The sequence below is a fragment of the Leucoraja erinacea genome, chromosome 1 (assembly GCF_028641065.1).
Source record: "Leucoraja erinacea ecotype New England chromosome 1, Leri_hhj_1, whole genome shotgun sequence".
In the NCBI taxonomy this organism is placed as follows: domain Eukaryota; kingdom Metazoa; phylum Chordata; class Chondrichthyes; order Rajiformes; family Rajidae; genus Leucoraja; species Leucoraja erinaceus.
In genome coordinates, this window is record NC_073377.1 from 27,658,991 (window position 1) to 27,683,666 (window position 24,676).

Sequence of the window (24,676 nt, forward strand, 5' to 3'; positions counted from 1 at the left end):
CGAGGAAACACTTTTTCTCACAGAGAGTGTGTGAGTCTGTAGAATTCTCTGCCTCAGAGGGCGGTGGAGGCCGGTTCTCTGGATACTTTCAAGAGAGTGCTAGATAGGGCTCTTAAAGATAGTGGAGTCAGGGGATATGGGGAGAAGGCAGGGACGGGACGCTGATTAGGGATGATCAGCCATGATCACATTTAATGGCGGTGCTGGCTCGAAGGGCCGAATGGCCTACTCCTGCACCTATTGTCTATTGTTTTGTTAGTTTACATGTAGAATTGATAAATGATTGTATTCAGGTTCCGATTATCGATAGCAAAATGTAATGGAGCCAAGAATTACGAGTAGGTACGGAAATGTTGAAAAGTAAAGATCAACTCAATTAAAAGATTACGTAAAGGGTTGGTGGTGGAGATGCAATGGCAAAGATTTAAGGACCGCATGGATGAACTTCCAAAATTGTTCATCCATGTCTGGCGAAAATATTAAATGGGAAAGGTGGCTCAACAGTGGCTAACGAGAGAAATTATGGATAGTGATAAATCTAAGGAAAACGCATATAATTTGGCCAGAGGAAGGAACAAACCGGAGGACTGGGAGAAATTTAGAACTCAACAGAGGAGGACAAACAGGGCTCTCACTTAACTTTTTTTCTCTGATGCGAGCCGGGCAACCTCAGCAGCTTTTTAGGTTGCCAAGTGACCGTTTAGGTGGTAATTTAAGACGGCTTGCATGACACGTGCGATAATGTGCGTGGGTGAAGTGCGTAGTTACCAGTTGGAATTATGCTCAATGAAGCATTCACATATTATTTCTCCAAATAAAGTTACAAACTAAACATATTCACCAGTCAAGACATGATATATACCACAATGACATGCAGCAAAATTACAATACAGTATCTCATCTCTTTTTATACGTTGCAATGAATGCAATTTCTATTATTTCTTTCCACTTCCAAACAAAAATCTGGTTGGATTATTCAGCGTATGATCAGCCCCGGTGAGACCAAGTGCAGGCTTGGCGATTGCTTCGCCCAACACCTCCGCTCGGTTTGCAATAACCAACCTGATCTCCCGGTGGCTCAGCACTTCAACTCCCCCTCCCATTCCGAATCCGACCTTCCTGCCCTGCGCCTCCTCCATGGCCAGAGTGAGGCCCACCGCAAATTGGAGGAACAGCACCTCATATTTCGCTTGGGTTGTTTACACCCCAACGGTATGAACATTGGCTTCTCCAATTTCAGGTAGTCCCTGCTTTCTCTTCTGCATCCCAGCTCTCCCTCAGCCCACTGCCTCCACCTCTTCCTTTCTCTCCATCCCACCTTCACATCAGTCTGAAGAAGGGTCTCGACCCGAAACGTCACCTATTTCCTATGCTCCATAGATGCTGCCTCAACTGCTGAGTTTCTCCAGCATTTTTGTCTGCCCATTCACACAAGTTCTGTTATCCCACTTTCCTCACCCACTCCCTACACATCAGGGGCAATTTTACTGAGATAAGTTAACCTACAAAGCCAATGCGTCTTTGGGATGTGGGAGGAAACCCACATCCCTGCAGGGAGAATGTGCAAATTCAATACAGACAGTGCCCGAGAAAAGGGTCGAACACAGATCTCTGGCGTGTGAGGCAGCAAGTCCACCAGCTGTGCCACTATATTTTATTTTCCAACACAAAAAATTATACGTTGACAACTTTAGTTACTAAAAAAAAGGAAACTATCCATTTTTAGTCTTAAATCTCTAAGTCACGCTACGTCCCTCTTTACAGCTATTGTATGTTTTAATTCAGTTCAAGACTATGGGGCAGTACATTGGCCATAAAGTTGCTGCCTAAAATTGCCAGACACCCGGAATTGATCCTGAATATGGGTGCTGTCTGTATGGACTTTGCTCCTTTTCCCTTTGATTGCATGGGTTTTCTCCGGGTGCTCGTGTTTCCTTCCACATTCCAAACGTGTGCAGGAACCTTTTTCAGACCCAACCCAAAATGTAATATTTTCCTTTTGTCCAGAGATTCTGTCTGACCTGTTGAGTTACTCGAGCTTTTGATGTCTATCTTCAGTTTAAACCAGCATCTGAAGTTCCTTCCTAAACACACAATACTATACGATAGAACTTTATTAATCCCAGGAGGGAATGTGTGTGTGTGTGTGTGTGTGTGTGCGTGCGTGTTTGTATTATACACACATATACTGTTTTGTTTTCTCGTTTATAACATTGTTTACAGAGTACTATGTTTAACATATTCTGTTGTGCTGCTGCAAGTAAGGATTTCATTGTTCTAACTGGGATGTGAGAGAATAAAACACTCTTGACTCTTGACTTACGTCGCTAATGTGTGGAATAGAACTAGAACTAGTTGTACGGGTGATCGGTGGTCAGCGTGGACTCGCTGGGCCGAAGGGCATGTTTCCACGCTGTATCTTTAAATTAAACTAAAAACAAACACCAGAGAAAATCTAAAGAAGGGTCTCTACCCGAAACGTCACCCAATTTCTTCTATCCAGAGATGCTGGCTGCTCCATGGAGTTCCCCCGCACAATTAAAGCATGGAATAGTCTTCACCCTACCATATTTACCCAACCAGATGCAACTAAATTTAAGGTAGCTCTTTTTTCCCCAAGAACCCTTTTTTGTCCAAGTCAAGAGAGTTTTATTGTCATGTGTCCCAGATAGGATAATGAAATTTTTGCTTGCTGCAGAATATGTAAACATAATACAGAACAGGAGATAAAAGGTCAGTGTGTTTATATACCATGGACCATATATATACACAATAAATAAACAGATAAAGTGCAATAGGCTGTTATTGTTCAGAGTTTGGAGTTTGGTGGTGGTGGGTCCACTCCTGTTTAAATTCCATTTGAAATATTTTTGGAGGACCAGGGAACCAAGAAGCAAGAGTTACTCCAGGGAGTGATTCTGCGTTGGTTTTCAGCGGTCGCAGCGAGACGGCAACCAGACAGCAATGGCGGCCAGATCTCCCCCAATGCAAAGGGAGGGAGAAAGTGCACGGCGCTGACCAGTTGCCGTGGCAGTGCGCATGTGCAGGGCGGCCAATGATGTGTTGGCTGTGGTTGTGTGCATGTGCAAGGTGAGAATGTGCAGGCCGTAGAAGTGTGCATGAGCAAGGCCGCCGGCCGTGCTGGCAGATGAGGAGCGGCGGAGAGCGGAGACCTGGCGGCCCGGACACGGATAGTGACAGAGAGAGAGATAGAGAGGGGGACCTGCTCAGAATTAAACAATAGCAGTCCCGGGTGCTTTCCAAGCCGAGCAAAATGGCATGGCATTTAGGTTGACCGGCATGACTTTAGATCGCCATTGGCATCCTGACAAAGGGGTTAATTAAGGGGGGGGAAAAGAGCATGAAAAAACGCTTGCGGGTGATATAAAAACATACTGTAAAAGCTTCTTTAAAAAGGAAAAGATTAGTGAAGACAAATGTAGATCCCTTACAGTCAGAGACAGGTGAATTTACAATGGGAAATAAGGAAATGACAGAACTTAAACACATACTTTGTGTCTTCCTTTGTGAAAAAAGAACCAATCTCCCAGAGGGAACCGAGGATCTAGTGGGAGGGAGGAACTGAAGGGAAAACACATTAGTCAGGAAATAGTGTTAGGTAAGCTGTTGGGACTGAAGGGAGGTAAATCCCCAGGGCCTGATGGTCTGCATCCCAGAGTATTCAAGGAGGTGGCCCAAGAAATCATGGACGGATTGGTTAAGAAAGAACTGCAGATACTGGAAAAATCGAAGGTAGACAAAAATGCTGGAAAAACTCCGCGGGTGAGGCAGCATCTATGGAGCAAAGGAATAGATGACGTTTTCAGTCAGACCTTTCTTCAGACTGATGGGAGGGAGGGAGGCGCGGGAAGAAGAAAGGAAGAAGCAGAAATAGTAGGCTGTGGGAGAGCTGGGAAGGGGAGGGGAAGGAGGGAGAAAGCAAGGACTGCCTGGAATTTGAGAAGTCAATGTTCATACCGCTGGGGTGTAAACTACAATAGGGTGCAGACACAAGGGATGCATTGGTGATCATTTTCCAATGTTCTCTCGAAAGGTGGGAGAGAGAAAATGGGGAACTATAGACCAGTTAACCTTACATCGGTAGTGGGGTGTCGATTATTAAAGATGTTATAGCAGTGCATTTGGAAAGCAGTGACAGGATCGGTGAAAGTCAGCAAGGAATTATGAAGGAGAAATCATGCTTGACTCATCTGGAATTTTTTGAAGGTGTAACAAGTAGAATGGATAAGGGACAGCCAGTAGATGTGGTGTATCAGGGCTTTCAAAAATCCTTTGACAAAATTAGAGCACATGGTATTGGGGGTAGGGTATTGACATGGATAGAGAACTGGTTAGCAAAGAGTAGGAATTAATGGATCATTTTCAGAATGGCACCCAGTGACTAGTGGGGTGCAGCAAGGCTTGGTGCTGGGACCCCAGTTATTTACAATATATATTAACGATTTAGACAAGGGAATTAAATGTGATATCTCCAAGTTTGCGGATGGCACAAAGCTGGGTGGCACTGTGAGGTGCGAGGTGGATGCTATGAAGCTGTAGGGTAACTTGGATAGGTTGGGTGAGTGGGCAGATGCAGTATAATGTGGATAAATGTGAGGTTATCCACTTTGGTGGCAAGAAGAGGAAGGCAGATTATTATCTGAATGGTGTCATATTAGGAAAAGGGGAGGTGGAACGAGACCTGGGTGTGCTTGTACATCAGTCACTGAAAATAAGCATGCAGGTACAGCAAGCAGTGAAGAAAGTAATGGCATGTTGGCCTTCATTGCGAGGGGATTTGGAAATGGCGAGGAGTCTGTGGAATTATCTGCCTCAGAGGGCGGTGGAGGCTGGTTCTCTGGATGCCTTCAAGAGAGAGCTAGATAGGGCTCTTAAAAATAGCAGAGTCAGGGGATATGGGGAGAAGGCAGGAACGGGGTACTGATTGGGGATGATCACATTGAATGGTGGTGCTGGTTAGAAGGGCCAAATGGCCTACTCCTGCACCTATTGTCTATTGTCTATTGATTTGAGTTTAGGAGCAAGAAAGTCCTACTGCAGTTGTACGGGGCCCCCGTGAGACCGCACCTGGAGTATTGTGTGCAACTTTGGTCTCCTAATTTGACGAAAAACATTATTGCTATTAAGGGAGTGCATCGTAGGTTCACCAGGTTAATTCCTGGGATGGCAGGACTGACATCTGATGAAAGAATGGGTCGACTGGGCTTGTATTCACTGGAATTTAGAAGGTGAGAGGAGATATTATAGAAACATATAAAATTCTGAAAGGACTGGACAGGCTAGATGCAGGAAAAAATGGTCCCTATGTTGGGGGAGTCCAGAACCAGTGGTGACAGTTTAAGAATAAGGGGTAGGCCATTTAGGACTGAGATGAGGAAAAACGTTTTCACCCAGAGTTGTGAATCTGGAATTCTCTGCCACAGAAGGCAATGGAGGCCAATTCACTAGATGTTTTCAAGAGAGATAGATTTAATTTAGCTCTTAGAGCTAAAGGAATCAAGGGATATGAGTAAAAGCAGGAAAGGGTACTGATTTTAGATGATCAGCTATGATCATATTGTATGGTGATGCTGGTTCGAAAGGCCGAATCGCCTACTCTTGCTCCTATTTTTCTACGTTTTTATGTTTACTTAGGAATACATGATCAAATATGCCAAAGGCTGCATGGTTTTGAGAAGGGGAGATCTTGCCTGATGAGCCTGTTGGAATTCTTTGATGAAGTAAATTGCAAGATAGACAAAGGATAGTCAGTGGATGTTGTTTACCTGGATTTTAAGAAGGCAATTGATAAGGTGCCGCATGTGAGGATACTAAAGAAGATGAGAGCCTGTTGTTTTAGAGGGAAGATGATAGAATGGTTAGAAGAAGGCAAAGAGATTCAGATTCAGATCAGATTCAATTTTAATTGTCATTGTCAGTGTACAGTACAGAGACAACGAAATGCATTTAGCATCTCCCTGGAAGAGCGACATAGCAAACGATTTGAATAAATAATAATAAGTGTCCGGGGGGGGGAATGGTGATTGGCAGTCACCGAGGTACGTTGTTGAGTAGAGTGACAGCCGCCGGAAAGAAGCTGTTCCTCGATCTGCTGTGGTGAGAAAGAGTGGTGAGAAAGGAGGCTTTTCATGGTCGGCTGCCAGTGACCAGTGGAGTTCCGCAGGGGATGCTGGAGCCGCTACTCTTTACATTGTATATCAATGATTTGGATGAAGGAATTGAAGGCTAATCGCCAACTTTGCCGATGATACAATGATAGGTGGGAGAGTCTAGGTCCAGAGGACATAAGTTCAGAATAAAAATATGTACCTTTCTAAAGGAGATGGGGAGGAATGTATTTAGTCAAAGGGTGGTGAATCTGTAGAATTCATTGCCACAAGACTGCTGTAAAAACCAAGCCATTAGGTATTTTTAAGGTGGAGATTGACAGATACTTGATTAGTAAGGGTGTCAAGAGTTATGGAAAATAGGCAGGAGAATGGGGTTGAGAGGGACAGATACATCAGCCACGAATGAAAGGCGGAGTTAACACAATGGGAAGAATGGTCAAATTCTGCTCTTATAAGTTATTAATTTACGAACAATACTGGCATCTATGAGGCTTTTGGATAGGCACGGATATGCAGGGAATGGAGGGATATGGATCTCATGCAGGCAGAAGGGATTAGATTAAGATGTTTGGCATAGATTATGTGGGCCAAAGAGCCTGTTCCTGTGCTGTACTATCTTATAACAAAAATGACCATTGTTCCAGCTCTCTGTTTATTCCGTTAACATTTGCAATTTTCTATTTTTTTTCTTTTACTACTTTGTGTGAATTTAAAGATGCCACAGAAGAGAGGTGCCATTTTGCAGGCAGCATGCAGGAGTAGACTTGTGTATACACACTATGACCTCACAAACTGAAATCTGAAGCCACAACAAAAAATTTAAGTATCAAATATGTAGAATTTGTTTTTGTGTTTTGTGCCTGTGATGCTCCTTAATCCACTGGATTCTTGTCTTCCTCTTCAACATCAATAAATAAGGAATCATCATCACTGCCATCCCACCTGTGTCCAACCTTCCCTTTTGTATATCTTATGACTTCATCCGTATAGCTTTCTTTGTCCTTCACAACACGAGGAGCTTTCTTTGTCGTTCATAACACTCCTTCATGACACGAGGAGTTGAGTATAGGAGCAAAGAGGTCCTCCTGCAGTTATACAGGGCTCTATTGAGACCACACCTGGAGTATTGTGTGCAGTTTTGGTCTCCAAACTTGAGGAAGGACATTCTTGCTATTGAGGGAGTGCAATATGGGTTCACAGGGTTAATTCCCAGGATGGCAGGACTGTCATATGTTGATAGATTGGAGCGGCTTGGCTTGTATACTCTGGAATTTAAAAGGACGAGAGGATATCTTATTAAAACATAGGTGGGATAAACATTTACTATATGTGCATAAATGCTCGATTAACGTAAGACACACTCTAATTCAATTTAAAATCGTATATAGATTATACTATTCAAAAACCAAAATAAGTAAACTTTTTCCTAACGTCTCACCTATTTGTTATAAATGCCAATCTCAAGACGCTACTATAGTGCACTCATTTGTTTTTTGTATAAAAATTCAAAAATTCTGGACTGACATTTTTGAAATCTTCACAAAAGTATTTAAAATAAAACTGATACCAAAAGCAGAATGGATTATCTTTGGAACAATGGAAGGCAGCCCTGAACTAAATGTGTTTCAAAAGAATCTATTTAATTATGGGTTAATAACGGGAAAAAAGCTTATACTTAAATTCTGGAAAAACGCTCCTATATCAACAATAAATATGTTGATTTCAAATATGTTTGAAACATTACACCTGGAAGATATGAGACTCCACCTTGCAGGCAAATCAGACCACTTCCAAAAGACGTGGTCTGCATTTATCGACTTACTACAAGTATAAGGTGCAAGAGTACTTCAAAAAAGAAATGGTGTCAGGATCTGGTAAGGGGGGAGGAAAAATACGAAGTTTGTATATCCCTTTTTGCGCGGTTTTCATAATAGAGCTTTTGTTTCTTTTTCTTTCTTGAATTGAATTTGAATTGAATTTCCTTTATTGTCATTCAGACCTTTCAGTCTGAACAAAATTTCGTGCCTGCAGTCATACATACAATAATACAATAATAGACAGCAGAACAGACAGTAAACACAAATTAACATCCACCACAGTGAGTCCACCAAGCACCTCCTCACTGTGATGGAGGCAAAAATCTTAGGGCTGCAGTCTCTTCCCTCCTCTTCTCCCTCTGCGCTGAGGCGATACCCCACCGGGCGATGGTAAAATCAGTCCCGCGGCTCACCGAGCTCCGCGAACGGGCCGGTTCAAACGACCCGGGGTAGTCGAAGCTGCCGCCCTCCAGTCCAGCGGACGCAGCTGTTGACGACGTCGTCCACTGGTTCGCGGCCGAACCCCGGACTCAGGTCACTGCCGCCAGAACGTCGTCTCAGCCACTGGAGCACCGTTCCAGCCCCGAGCCGGGTCGCCCTCATGTGAGCACCGTTCCACCCTCGGGCTGGGCCGCCCCCACGGGAGCGCCGTTCCACCCTCGAGCTGGGCCGCCCCCACGGGAGCGCCGTTTCCCTCGGGCTGGGCCACCCCGACGGGAGCGTCTCAGCCCTGCGCCAGGCCGCCCTCACGGGAGCGTCATAGCCCCTCACGGGAGCACCGTTCCAGCCCCGAGCCGGACCGCCCTCACGGGAGCGAGCCCAGGGCGAGTCCTGACAGGCTGCCTCCAGAGCCTCGAGGTCACCAGCTCCGCCATTAGGTCTCAGCGCAGACGGAGGAAGAGAAGGGGGACACGACAAAAATGTTGCATTCCCCTGAAGGGAGAGACAGCAAGCCCCGTTTCAACCCCCCACCACCCCACACACACAAACACAACCCAAAAAAACAAAAACCCAGCCAGACAAAACGAAAAAAACAACACAAAAAAGCAAAAACAAACGGACTGCAGGCGAGCCGCAGCCGTTCACCAGCGCCGCCACTTCCGGTTTGTGTAAAATTAAAATTTTATTGCTCTTTATTGATCAATATTGTTTGATTCCACCAGTGAGCCTTTTTTAGGTTTCAATTTAATTAATTTCTTAACTCTTCAAAATGTCTCCTCTTTCTTTTCTATGGCCTATTAACTTTTTTCCCTAACTCTTTGTTTAATGGGCTTTTCTTTTTGATCACTCTTTCACACTAACACGACTCTTTCTCACTTTATTTACTTTCTTTATTCCTATCTTTCTTTAAAGCTTAAAAAATGAAGGGGTACAATGAATGTAATAAGATATATGTGGCTTGTACTACTGTAATTTACTGTACTAATAAATAAAAATATATTTTTAAAAAAAAAGGGTTATTAAGGGTTTGTAAACACTGGAGGCAGGAAATATGTTCCCAATTTTGGGAGAGTCCAGAACCAGGGGCTATAGTTTAAGAATAAGTGGTAAGCCATTTAAAACAGATTTGTGAGTATGTGGAATTCTCTGCCTCAGAGGGCAGTGGAGGATGGTTCTCTGGATGCTTTCAAGAGAGAGTTAGATAGAGCTCTTAGGGATAGTGGAGTTAGGGGATATGGAGAGAAGGCAGGAATGGGGTACTAATTATGGATGTTCAGCCATGATCACATTGAATGGCAATGCTGGCTCGAAGGGCCAAATGGCCTACTCATGCACCTATTGTCTATTGTCTTAATAACTTTAATAATTCACTACATTTCACCTGTTCCCAGCATTTGTGTAAAATTAAAATGTTATTGCTCTTTATTGATCAATATTGTTTGATTCCACCAGTGAGCCTTTTTTAGGTTTCAATTTAATGTTTCCTCTTTGAATGTAAAACCATATTCTGAAACCCTTGCATTTCATCGTAATTCAGTTATGGTATAGTCCATACTTACAGGATGATTGTGTCATTTTTCTTTCGGTGTAACGTATCATCATGACCAATAGTGTGATGAACAACTTGTTTGTCTGACCTTCACAATCACCCCATCAAATAACTTGCTTTTCCTTAGAAAATCCATCAGTGTTTCACTTAGTGCTTGCGCCCAGCAAGGTGATCGATATCATGAATTTATTCACCTGGAGAAATTTGCAGTCAATGTGGGTCAAATCTGACATCTTGGTATTCCAACACTGGCTGGTTTAATATTATTTCAAAAACTCTGCATAATGTTATGTCTGAGGGGAAATACATTGTTATTCTGGTTAGGTTGGGAAAATTGATCAGTGGATTACTGTTCAAAACTCCTGGGATAGAGTTTACCATCTTGTTTATTCTGATGCTAAGAGATTTAAATGGTCAGTCTCAGGAGCTTGAGTGTTTCCTGATTTTGCTGGCTGTCCAAAAGAGAATATTTGTAAAACAAACATGATTTTATCTCTACTTTCATCAACAAGCTGAATATTTTGATGAAGTTTTGATAAGCTTGTTTATACTGTATATCTAATTTTGTCTTTCCGCATACATTTTCAACGGTTACCATTTTTTCTAGATTGCTATACCAGCAACATTATTTAATCACAATAGTAATAGAAACATAGAAAATAGGTGCAGGAGTAAGCCATTCGGCCCATTGAGCCAGCACCGCCATTCCACATGATCATGGCTGATCATCCAAAATCAGTACCCTGTTCCTGCTTTTTCCCCATATTTCATTAGCCCTAAGAACTATATCTAACGCTCTCTTGAATAATTCCCATTTAATTTGTTTGTTATCTTGGCAGAATATTTTTCTTCTGTTATTGATCATTTTGCTATTGGGTGGTAAATCAGAGAAAACATTTTTTTATCTTTTAGCTTGAGTTTCTTAGCAGTATAATTTTTCTTAGTTAATGTATTGCTTCCTATCCCTTATAAAATAATCTTTTAGACTATAAATCTAATTTCAAATTGTGCATATGAAAACTCAGGAAGTAACATTTAATTGCCACTTTTCTATTGTACAGCTTCAAATTTAGTCATAAGTTCAAGAATGTTAACTCTTTTCCTCTTATTTGAATTTCAGGCTGCAATGCATTACATCTTGCTTCAAAATACAGTCATCAAGAATGTGTGAGAAAGATGCTTCAGGTACTGGATGCTCATATTTATGCTCAATGATTTATTATTGAACATATTGTTCTAATTTCCTGCATTCTAGAAAGCAGACTACCAAACACATGGGTCAATGGGGATGTAAATGTATTAGAACACAAATTGTTAACAGGTCTTTTTGCAATGTATTCATAAAGCAGCCCAAATTTCACAACCATTATTATCTAAAATATCTACCAATACTTTAAATTTGTATCTGGTTACTAACTTGTTGGCTAAGGAAGTTCTCTGCCTTCCTAACTAGCCCAATCCAGGCCTTTAATTTTATACACCTAATTAATTCTTCCTTCAGTTTCCCTACTAAATTAAAGAAAACCATGTTCTAGCTCAAAGTGATTGAAATGACCTGAAACATTAACGCCAACTCTCTTTCAACAGATGCTACCTAACCTACTGAGTTTTACCAGGACATTGTTTTTAATACAGTCTTGCCAAACAAATATCCACAGATAAAGTTATCAAGTCATAGCAGCATCCACATAATTCTTCACTGTAGCCCCACTAATTCTATAGTTTGGTGACCAGACTAAACATTGCATTCTAGTTGTCTCCCAATGAGTGTTTCATATAGTTCCAGCATAATTTCCCTGTTTTGTTAATATATCTTTTGTGCCATGGCTAATGATAAGAAGCATCTCAAGGGAAGTGTTAACCTGCTACCTTCGGCAATCTGTGGCCATGTCTGTACTTGACAGGTGTACACAAAACTCAAAGTAACTGCTCTTCTTCACATCCAACATTTGTTAACTATTCATTCAACTCAATTTCCCTCCCATTTTGTAGCACTTCATATTTATTTCCATTTTGAATTTTCTGTCTGTCTGATTGATACATTAGCATCTATTGCAGCATACAACACCTTTACTATCAAACATGCAGTATTTTTATTTGCTGCAAAATATTTAATTATTCTTCTATATTTAACAATAATTCCCATAAAAGGTGTGTTGCTGAACCCAACATACAAGATCAAGATACATTATTTGTCACATGTGCCAGTTGGCACAGTGAAATGAAATCACCATACAGCCATACAACAAAACAAAGAACACAACACACGATAGAGTCCAACATAAAACATCCCCACAGCCCAACTTGCCCACACCGGCCAACGTGTCCAAGCTACACTAGTCCCGCCTGCCTGCGCTTGGCTAATATCCCTTCAAACCTGTCCTATCCATGTACCTGTCTAAGTGCTTCTTAAGTGTTGGGATAGTCTCTGCGTCAACTAGCTCCTCTGGAATGGATGGCGTTTCAGGTCGAGACCCTTCTTCAGACGAAGGAGAAGAATGGTCTCGACCCGAACCGTCACCCATTCCTTCTCTCCAGAGGTGCTGCCTGTCCTGCTGGGTTACTCCAGCTTTTTTTATCTACAGTTTAAATCAGCATCTGTAGTTCCTTCTTACATACCTCCTCTGGAAGCTTGTTCCATACACCCACCACCCTTTGTGTGAAAAGGTTGCCCCTCGGATTCCTCCTTCACCTCAAACCCATGTCCTCTGTTCCTCGACTCACCTACTCTATCCATCTACCCGATCTTTTCCTCTCATGATTTTTTACACCTCTATAAGATCACCCCTCATCCTCCTGCGCTCCAAGGAATAGAGTCCCAGCCTACTCAACCTCTTCCTATAGCTCAGACCCTCCAGCCCTGGCAACATCCTAATAAATATTCACTGTACCCTTTCCGGAGTGACAACATCTTTCCTATAACATGGTGCCCTGAACTGAAAACACAAAAGTGTAAAGTGTAAAACTCTGAGCACCATTCCTTTTCCTTTCTGCGTGAGCTTATTTTCCTGTATTTCACTCTCATTCCATTTCTCCCACCATTTGTTTACCACCCGGTTTTTGAATCACTCTCAACCCCCCCCTATAGTCTTTTCTCTCCCTCCTTTTGCCTTGCCATTTGAACCTAGAAGATGAAGCAGAAGGAGGAGCAGAAGCAGAAGTCCCTTTAAGCGTTCCCACCATTTAATGAGATAATGGCTAAAACCTCAATTTCACATTCACATCAAACCGTGGTAAATTTCACATTGCTTAACAAGAATTTATTTAGTTTCAAAAAACATGTAAAAACATTGTTACCGCTACCCTTTGAGGAAGAGTTCAAATGGTCATGATCCTATGAGGAAAAAAATCACGACCTCATCTTCCATGATTCAATGAATCTTGTACCTAGCTACAGTGAAATCATTTGTACCTAGTACAGTGAAATGCTTTGTTTTGCATGCACCCCGGTAAAATCATACAGCAGACATCTAGCCACCACACTAGAATCATCACGTTTCTGGTGCCGATAAAATTACAAAAAAGTTAATCAAACAGTTTTATCGTCTACAAGCGGCAGCACACCAGGCCTGGCACAGCACAAGGCCACCGGTGCCCCTATCCCACCCACCCCTCCCATCCCCTCCAGCTCCCCCATTTGTCCTTGGTGGCTTCCTGCCGGGTCCCCCATTCGATCTCGTCCCCCCTCCCCCGTCAGGTAGCTCTCGGTGGTGCCCCCGCCTCCACAATCAGTCTGAGGAGGAATCTCCACCTGAAACGTCACCTATCCACGTTCTCCAAAGACGTTGCCTGACCCGTTGAGTCACTCCAACACTTCGTGCCTTGTGTATTCAATAGCTTCTTTGTTCCTTGTTGCTACCTTTTTATCTTTCCTTTTTTAAAAAAAATTTGAGACCAAGAATTTCATCACCTTTTGGAAGCACTGTGTGACAGTGTTTTAACTCTTCTTAAATTCTGTTACATTGCATTCAAGAAAATGAACATTGTATACTACCTTTAGTGCAGGATGAATTCCTTGGCATTTGCTTTTGCCCTTGTGTGTCCTGTCATTCCTATCATTGGACATGTCTTGGAAAAGAGGACCAAAAAAGATGTCGATGGAACTTAGCATCAATGTTTCAAGGAGAAAAACAGTAATTGCACTCAAAACTCTTTTTATTATTCTATTATATTTGTGATGCATCTTTCTTTCGCCATCCATTAATGTACACAAATTAAACATAAGGATTGAATTTATCCAGTAAATCCAACTGTTAACCTACAATGTTGAATAAATTATTAACAAAAATAGAATGAAACACTTGTTTCTCCAGAAATATTACCCGGGATACCATCCTAAGCCAAACCCTTTGTCATTATGTGTGCGTAAGAAATACCCATTAATAAGTTCAATTCATATTGTTTTCATGATGGATGGTAACACTCTAAAGCTGGCCCATTTTCTATAACATATGAGATTTTTTGTGGTGAATTCTGTACAGAGGAGTTTTTCTCAACCAGGAAAGCAGAAAGACAAGGTTAACTATTTAATTGGAGTAAAAGTAAAAATGTCATAGAAGTTACTGCCAGAAATGTTTATTGAAATTAGAAGTGGATATTATATATATTAAACATTCTACACAAATTGCCCAGAAAGTACAGTGAATAATTTCAGGAGGATTGCTAGGTTCAGTTTCTTCTGATGCTGACAATTTAACAACATCAGGTTGAAGGAGCATGTGGTTTGGCTTCAGATGTTTATGTGCATTGTAAAGGCAACATAAAGCTTATCGGAATTTTTAAATTCTTCATCCAGAAGGAAACATGGTTAAGTTTCCTTCATTAAATGGTATTAATTTCTTCTCTGTGTGGTTCGTTTTATTTGACCATTTATATCTGAAGTTATTAAACTAATATTGTCATAACTTTTGACTGGATTTTTTTCTCCAGGATAAGGCAAGGAAATTATAAAACCTGAAAATATGTTGCTTCACAATTGCATGCAATAAGAATTGGGTAAATTAATGTCCACATTTTAGTTTGCTTTCTTTTGAACTGGATAATGTCATCATTCAAAGCAATTGGTAAGTTGATAAACTTGAGTTTATTGCCCAAAGTAAAATAAACTTGAGAGGTTAAGCGCTTGAGCAAAACACCATTGCAAAGTTTGATTTTAGTACTAAAGGACTCGGTGTGTAGTCTCACCACCCCAAAATAGACAGTAGGTGCAGGAGGAGGCCATTCGGCCCTTCGATTCAGCACTGCCATTCAATGTGATCATGGCTGATCATGCACAATCAGTACCCCTTTCCTGCCTTCTCCCCATATCCCCTGACTCAGTTATCTTTAAGAGCCCTATCTAGCTCTCTTGTGAAAGTATCCAGAGAACCGGCCTCCACCACCCTTTGAGGCAGAGAATTCCACAGTCACAACTCTCTGTGTGAAAAAGTGTTTCCTCATCTCCGTTCCAAATGGCTTACCACTTATTCTTAAACTGTGGCCCCTGGTTCTGGACTCCCCCAACATCAGGAACATGTTTCCTGCCTCTAGCGTGTCCAAACCCTTAATAATCTTATATGTTTCAATAATGTATACTCTCGTCCTTCTAAATTCCAGAGGATACAAGCCCAGCCGCTCAATTCTCTCAGCATATGACAGTCCCGCCATCCCGGGAATTATCCTTGTGAACCTACGCTGCACTTTCTCAATAGCAAGAATGTCTTCTTCAAATTTGGAGACCAAAACTGCACACAATACTCCAGGTGTGGTCTCAGTAGGGCCCTGTACAACTGCAGAAGGACTTTTTTGCTCCTATACGTAACTCCTCTTGTTATGAAGACCAACGTGCCATTCGCTTTCTTCACTGCCTGCTGTGTAGGACGACAGATAGCACAATGGGCTAAGAGTTCGGCTGGCGACCGGAGGGTAGCCGGTTCAAATCCCGCTTGGAGTGCATACTGTCGTTGTGTCCTTGGGCAAGACACTTCACCCACCTTTGCCTGTAATGGAATGTTACGGCGGCAGGCGCGCGGGCACACCGCGACGCCCTGTGTCTCCCTTTCAAGGGAGATGCTAAAAATGCATTTCGTTGTCTCTGTACTGTACACTGACATTTTTTTTTTTTTTTTTTTTACCTGCATGCTTACTTTCATTGATTGATGAACAAGGACACCCAGATCCCGTTGTAGTTCCCCTTTTCCCAATTTGACACAATTTAGATAATAATCTGCCTTCCTGTATTTGCTAACAAAGTGGATAACCTCACATGTATCCTCATTAAATTGCATCTGCCATGCACCTGCCCACTCACCCAACCTGTCCAAGTCACCCTTCATTCTCATAGCATCCTCCTCACAGATCACACTGCCACCCAGCTTTGTGTCATCTGGTATCATAACAATCAGAATATTCATTGTGAGGACAGTTTTCAGGATATTTCAGATTGAAATAACAAATATAAAGTGGAACTTTTGTGTTGGATACAACTGCAGAACGGGCAATTAAATGATATCATCTTTCTCTTTCTTGATCAAAGCACAAATGTCCAGTGGAATGCATTGATAATAATGGGAAGACAGCATTGCATCATGCAGGTAATGACATTTCTCACATCTTTTAAATAATGGGTTCATTTCACAATTGTAGTAATAGAAGATAGCTCAGATATTAATATAATGTCAATAGTCATTTAATTTAGAATAATGAAGGAAATTAATGGCAAAATCCTCCGGTTTTGCAATAGACAATAGGTACAGGAGTACCTGGCCCGTCGAGCCAGCACCACCATTTAATGTGATCATGGCTGATCATTCCCAATCAGTACCCCGTTCCTGCCTTCTCCCCATATCCCCTGCCTCCGCTGTTTTTAAGAGCCCTATCTAGCTCTCTCTTTAAAGTATCCAGAGAATCTGCCTCCACCTGCCTCTGAGGCAGAGAAATCCACACTCACAATTCTCTGTGTGAAAAAGTGTTTCCTCGTCTCCGTTCTAAATGGCTTACCCCTTATTCTTAAACTGTGGCCCCTGGTTCTAGACTCCCCCAACATTGGGAACATGTTTCCTGCCTCTAGCATGTCCAAACCTTTAATAAGTGAAAGTGAATGAATGGAGAGGCGGCATAATGTAGAAACAAGGAACCGCAGATGTTGGTTTATAAAAAAGGACTCAACGGGTCAGGCGGCACTGTCAGGATTCATGGAGAACATGAGTTGATAACAATAAGTAGAACACCTCCTACGACCTCCTTCGACTATGTAGAGAACCTCCTACGAATATGTAGAAGACCTCCTTCGACCTCCTTCGATTATGTTGAAGACTAGCTTTGACCAGCTTATCTAACACTATCTATGACTATCTAACACTATCTACGACTATCTTTGATTACCTACGATAACATGCCGACCTACTACACGTACTTCAAATAAACCGACGAGTAAAAAAGTATCGATTTTGTCCATGACGACCAATTTTTACTCGCATAAAACTTTTCAGCTTGTTGAAAACTTTTCCTTGACCAAACTGAGGCAGCGAGTAGTAACCACTATGCGGGAACTCCTCTCGACCATGGAGGAGACTTACCAGTGACCACCTACGACCACGTGTCGACCATGCTGCGAGATTGTGGTGTGCGCAAACTCTCCTAAACTCGCAAATAAGGTTACCATAGTGGGACAGGCCCTTTAGGGAGGGATTTCACCATGAAAGGTTTTTCAAAACTTTATGGGACTTAATCCACCCAGTAATATTTTACTGCCTTCAGAGCAGGTACTCACGTTAAACATGATAAAATAACATTATGATCCTAAACAGCATTTCATAATGAACTTCCTGCTGTCATTGATAATGAACTGTCTGAGCTTTCTGCTTAATTTAAAGTGACCCATTTATCCTGTACTGAAAAGTTTATGATTCTCTTCTTCAAACATTTATTTCAACGCCAATGCACACTGCTAATAGCCAAAATTAACCAGGGGCCACAGTTTAAGAAATATGTCGTGCTAAGTGGTTATTGCTTTCTGTATACAAATGGGATATGAATTAATTCTAAATAATTATGTAAAAAATGGTTGGAATAATAGTCATAGAATTGATTAACTTGCTGTCTTGAAAATTATGTAGGTTAGTGAATTTTGAACCATGGGGTGAAAATCCATAAGGGTGATAGCAATCACATAAAAACAACTGACATATACTTTAGGAAAATAAACAGATCTCTGAAGTTTGACTAGCAAGATACGATTACCATCCCATACCATAAAACTGATTTATTGAAGCATCTTAATATCCAAGAATGGAAAGTAATTACTGCTTTCCAAGTAATTTCACATCCCAGAAACAGATGAAAATGTTCAAGCATGAAGCAAACCTGAGAAGACCCCAAGAGAGAGATTCTTATGTTAGTGTTCAGAATGTTATTAGTTTATTACTAAAGTTTATAGCAGAACTCAAATGAAGCACAGTCCTCATAAAGCAGAAATTAAAAAAAAAACTAGGACTGAATGTAGAGGGGAAAGTGGATAGTATGTAGAGGTGAGAAGGAGTGAACTGAAGAAGGGTCCCAAACTGAAACGTCACCTATCCATGTTTTCTGGAGTTGCTGCCTGGCCTGCTGAGTTACTCCAGCATTTTGTGTCCTTCCGTGAGAAGGAGGGATAGAAACATAGAAAATAGGTGCAGGAGTAGGCCATTTGGCCCTTCGGCAGATCATCCTAAATCAGTACCCGGTTCTTGTTTTCTCCCCATATCCCTTTATTCCGTTAGCCCTATGAGCAATATTTAACTCTCTTGAAAACATCCAGTGAATTGGCCTCCACTGCCTTCTGTGCCAGAGAATTCCCCAGATTCACAACTCTCTGGGTGAAAAGGTTTTTCCTCATCTCAATCCTCAATGGCCTACCTCTTACTCTTAAACTAGGACCCCTGGTTCTAGACTCCCCCAACATCGAGAACATTTTTACTGCATCTAGTCTGTCCAATCCCATAATAATTGTATATGTTTCTATAAGATTCCTTCTATAATTCCTGTGAATATAAGCCCAGTCGATCTATTGGTTTATTGTCACATGCACCAAAATACAGTGAAAAGCTTTTGTTTGTGTGCTATTTAAACAAATTATACTGTACATATGCAAGGTCAACCCATACACAAGTACAACTGGTAGTGCAAAGAGAAAAATGCCGGAGTACAGAATACAGCATTACAGATACAGAGAAAATCAATCAATCAACCTTTATTGTCATCTTGCAAGCAACAGTTGTACAGTGCAAAATGAAAAGACGTTTCCCAGTGAATAGCGGAGCATCGCACATAAAATTTAAAACATTTCACACATAATAACACTAAAAACAATCCAGTCCCTGATGGAACAGTATAAATAGTTAAAAGCAGGTAAAACACAATGTTAAAATACAATAAACCAATCATAAAAATGTCCGGGGCAGCTGATTTGAGTGGCCAGTGCCAGTTATTAAAGTGTCCGTGCCAGCCGCAGAATCAAGTGACTGTGAGTACAGAGTGACTGTTTAGCAGCCTCACAGCCTGTGGTAGGAAGCTGTTTAGCAGCCTTGTAGTCCGGGCTTTGATGCTTCGATATCTCTTGCCTGATGGCAGGAGATCCAGGTGTATGTGGAGGGGGTGCAGTTTGTCCTTAGCAATTCTCTGAGAAGTCCACAGCTGCAATGAGATGGGTTGGAAGATCGGTTTTGCACCCTAGCTTACGGGAGGAATGGGTGAGAGAGGTGTCCTTTCAATTAATCCACTGTGACGACATCTTTAATATTAATTTTATAACGCTTTGTGCTGAAAAACAGAAATAATACTTTCAAATTATTGAGATAAGCACAAGGTTTAAAATTAGTTTTTAAACAAGTTGCAATTTTTCAGCTAAGACTTCATAATTTTGGTGTTTCGTATATGTTTTAAAAAAAAAAAAAATTATAAAAATCAATATTAATATTAAAAATATGCTTACATAGAACATGATACTAATTCATTATTTTTTGTTTTTAGCTACAGGTGGTTCTATTTTTATCGTTCAACTGCTGTGTGAACACAAGTGCCCTATTAACACAAAGGATAGCGTACGTATCTTTTATTTTGTAGTTGCAGTATAAATGCTGTTTTTGGAACTCATCAATGCGATTTTTGAAAACTTAATCTTGCAACAGTAAAATTTGATCTGTGTGATATTAACAAAGATGTGTATAATTGCAATCTTCCTATAATATTCATCCTAATTGACACATGTTTTTGGCATGTTGGTTATCAATTCATCTCACTTCTTCTGCTTGAGATCTTCACCTTTGTCTTCCACAGAATGATACAGGTACAGGCCCTTCAGCCCACAATGCCTGTGCTGAATATGATGTTGAGATTAGCTCTTATTTGTCTGCAAATTGTCTGCAAATAATCTAAATCCCCCCCCCTATTCCCTGCATATCCACGTGTTTCTAAAAGTCTCTTAGATACCACTATAATTTCTGCCTCTAACAGCAACACTGGGAGTGCTTTTCAGGCACTCGTCACCCTCCGCATAATGAAAAACTTGCCCTGCATATCTTTTTTTAAACTTGGCCCTTCCCATTTTTAAGCTATACCCACTGATATTGAATATTTCCATCCTAGGAAAAAATGATACTGACTATCTACGCCGAAGCCTCTTGTAATTTTATATACTTTATCAAGTCTCTCCTCAAGCTGTTGCATTCCAGAGAAAACAACCCAAGTCTGTCCAACCTCTTCTAGTAACTTATAACCCCTAAACCAGGCATCATTCTGGTAAACCTCTTCTACATCTTTTCCAAAATCTCCACATCCTTCTGACATTTGGGCAACCAGAACTGCACAAAATACTCCAAATACATTGGAACCGTACTGCACACATAATATAAATCTGTATTGTGACTTCTGCTTCTTTTGCTCAATGTCTTGACCAATGAAGTCTAGTGTACCATATGTCTATTTTACCCTTTTACTTGTGTTGCCTCTTTTGGTGTCATTGAATCGGACCCTAAGATCCCAGATGTTAAGTGTCTTGCCATAGACGGTATATTTCCCCTTATATTTGACCTCCTAAACTGCAATGTCTCGCACTTGCTCCGATTAAACTCTATCATGCCATTTCCCTGCCCAATTCTGTAGCAGATCTATATAGATATCAGCGCCGATCCCTGTAGAACTCCACTGGTCCTCATCATTGACATGAGTCTCACTGGCCTATAATTCTCTGAATGTTCTCTGCTTCATTTTTTTTAAACAAAAGGAACAACATTAGCTACTCACCAGAGCTCTGGGATCTTGCTTGTGGCCAGAGAATTTGCAAAGATCTTCGTTGAAGATCTCACTATCGTCTCACTTGCTTCTCTCATTGACCTGGGATGGATTCTATCTAGGCCATGGGGATTTATCCACCTTACTGCTCTTCAGGAGCCCCAACATATCATTCTTCTTGATCTTGAATTGCCCTTGCATTTTTGGATTCTCCACACTGATCTCACTGTCCTTCATGTCCTTCTCCTTGGTGCAAAATGCAACACCCCTCTGATTCAATCTGCCATTTCTCTACCCAAATTTCCAATTGATATATAAATATATCCTGTAACCTTTGACAACCTACCTCATTCTGTACAACTGTACAAGTATTCATGTTATCTGTAAATCTTTTATGCAGGCAACTCGTTTTTTCATCCAAATCAATAATATGTATTAGATGGATAGAGGCACCAGAGCTGATCCTTGTGTAACACTACTGGGCACAAGTTAGTAAAACATCCCTCCACCACTACCCTCTTTCTTTCATGACGTGCCAATTTTGGATCCAATTTACCAACTCTCCATGGATTCCACGTGACTTAATCTTGTGGACGAGCCTACCTTAAGGGATCTTGTTAAATACGTTACTAAAGCTCATGTTGACAACATCCACTACTCAACCCCATCAGTCATCTTTGTTACTTCCTCAAAAATGTTAATCAAATATGTGAGACATGACCTCCCCCACCTGAAGCCACATTGACTATCCATAACAAATACATGTTTTTCCAAATGTAAATAAATTCTGTATCTAAGAATCTTCTGTGCTATCTTCCCCAGGACTCATTCAAGGCTCACAGGACTATAAATTCCTGGCTTATCCCTGTTTCTTTTACAAATAAATAATCTTGGCTCCTTTCCTGGATAAATAATCTTGGCTACTTTCACATGTTAAAGAGAATATAAAGATTTCTGTCAAGATGCAATAATCCCCTTTCTTGCTCTTTCCTCCGTATAAACTAAACTTAATCAAATTCTCATATGTCATGAAATAACTTGGAACTTTCTACCCTATCTTTGCCATTCATGAGTTTATAAAGCTCCATAAAATCCCCCCTCATTCTCCTTCATTCTAAGGCACAAGTCTATCCCATCTCTCCTAATACCTCAAGCCCTCCAGCCCAGACAACATTCCTGTGAATTACTTTTGCACCCTGTCTTGCTTAATACACCCTTCTAAAACCATGGAGACCAGAACTGTACTCAAACAATGGCCTAAATAACAAATTGTACATGACATCCCAACTTGGCTCAGTTGATGAAGACAAGCATACCATACACCTCCACCACTACCTCCCTGTGACATTGTTTTCAGGGAACTAGGTACTTGTATTCAATCAATATGTATTACATGTCATTTGAATCTCAGTGAGGCTCAAACGAAACTCTGTTTCCACAGCCATACAAACAAAGACAATTTCCTACAGACATACACACAATTCAATTTACAAAAACATCCATCACAGTGGGTTCACAAAGGCAAAGTCTTTTCTCTCCCCTGTTCTCCATTTCTCTCCCGATGTCGAAGCCCCAGGGGGGGCGATGATAAGTCCCACGGCCATTTTAGGCCATGCCGGGCGATGTACAGCCCCGCTCCCGGTCTAAAAGTCACAAAGTTGGAGCCACCGGCGGGCGCTGGAATGTCCCATGGCCATGAAGCCGCGCCGGGCGATGTACGGCCCCTTTTCTATAAAGCGCAGAAAGTTTGAGCATTTTTTTTGTGTAGCATAGTTGCACTAAGTAACTGAGACCTATTTGAAGAAAGTTCACATTACATTTGTATAAAAGATTCCAAAGAAATCCACAAAACCCACAGAATGATCAAATGAAAGAAGAATTCTCTTCAGTTTAAAAAAAGTCTTATTTCTGTGGCAGGAAGGGGAATTTTGTTCCGTTCTGTCACCGCTCCCTGCTCAGAAATACTGTGTGTATTCATTTTGAAACTGCCTTTCAGACAGATTAGTTGAGACTTCTATTTGACCCTATAAAACCCATACATGGACATTATTACAGTTCATTTATTAAAGGAATATTATTTCAAAATATGTATTTAATCAAAATATAAGCAAATACTCTTGTCTATAATCCACGTACTTTCATTCTAAAGTTTTGTAGAATTGCACCCCACCCCATTGATTCGAAACGGCATATTATTGCCTGGAGTGATTCTCCAACTCACAATCCTCAAAGGGTTGAAATTATTTTTTTGCTGGAAAAAATATAAATGCAAGGTACCATAGAACAGGGAAATATTTTTTTCCTCATTCCTTCATGGTCATGATATTGCCCATATTGTAGGGTGAAGCAAAGCAAAGGTTCGGTGTTTCACTCTGAGGGAGCAAAACTATCTTTGAGTAGAGTCTGATTTTGCCATCCAACTTGGAGATTATTTTAGAATGGAAAAACGGGCCCCGCTGTATATTTACGTTTTAGAGAGAACTTTTAAAGTGCAGGGTTTTTTTGATTTTGAGAAGTCGTAGTTTGCACAGCTTCTAAATCTGTTGTCACTCAAATATACATTACAATTACATTTTTACAATAGAAATAGGAAATACAACCATGTATTCATGCTAAATTTTGTGAGTATTGAACATTTGAACGATGGACAAGGATCGGCTTTTGCACTCTTGCTTGATAAAACTTCTATTTTTATGGACAAATGTTTAAACTTGTATTCTTTGCACTTTAAATTGATGATTTCATAATCAAGTGAAACTATATACTTCTCAAACTGAACATGAGAATTAAGATACTCCTAATATTATTTTGGCCCATCTTTTTTTCCAAACTATTTAATGTAGTTGGAAAAATTCAAGAAATATACCCGATCTTGCATTTCAATGCTCACGAGGACAATTAGAACAATTCAAATGTTTAATGAATTATTGGTCTGAGAATGCACTGATTTCTAATGTTTAATTGCCCTGCAGTTGCTTTATCTGTACAATAATAATGTGCTCATGCAAACAACTGAAACTTTAATATATGAAATAATATGGAAAAAAATGATTCATGTTTTTAAAGAACGGTGATTATCTAACTTGGGTAACTTGCAATTATTAGGTGTGACATTTGATCAAGCAACATTGAAAGTAGACTCATCATTTATTCATAGACATGTTAAAGCCAACAATTATTAAGTAGATGGAGTGAAAAGCAAGAAAAACTAAAATGGTACATGCATGTATACAAATTGAGATGTTGCTGGTTTTGTAACATTACTTTAGAATTGATTAAAAAAATGTCTGTGTTTCAGACTTGGAGGTTTTGAAGTTTCCTAAAATGAAGTTTCTCTTCCTGTCATTGATAGGGCCTATAATTTTGCACAGTTCATTTTTACTGTGCTAGCTTCACAATTAGATAAGCTTTCATTCTCATCTTTTAACAATTGTCTTCTGCAGCTATTTGTTTTTTTTCCAGTGTTTCTGCCATCTGTTGCTTAATTCCAC

At 40.7% G+C, this 24,676-nt stretch overlaps 1 protein-coding gene across 4 annotated transcripts in view; it reads left to right on the plus strand.

Annotated features, from left to right (window-relative positions):
* The window catches only part of rai14 (retinoic acid induced 14), a 201,415-nt gene that overhangs the window by 141,983 nt on the left and 34,756 nt on the right, over nt 1-24,676 (plus strand). For all 4 annotated transcript variants that reach the window (XM_055631960.1, XM_055632031.1, XM_055632023.1 and 1 more), the window contains exons 5-7: nt 11,059-11,123; nt 16,453-16,510; nt 19,926-19,996. In XM_055631960.1, coding sequence (XP_055487935.1) covers nt 11,059-11,123; nt 16,453-16,510; nt 19,926-19,996 — 194 coding nt within the window. The remainder of the gene's footprint in view (nt 1-11,058; nt 11,124-16,452; nt 16,511-19,925; nt 19,997-24,676) is intronic.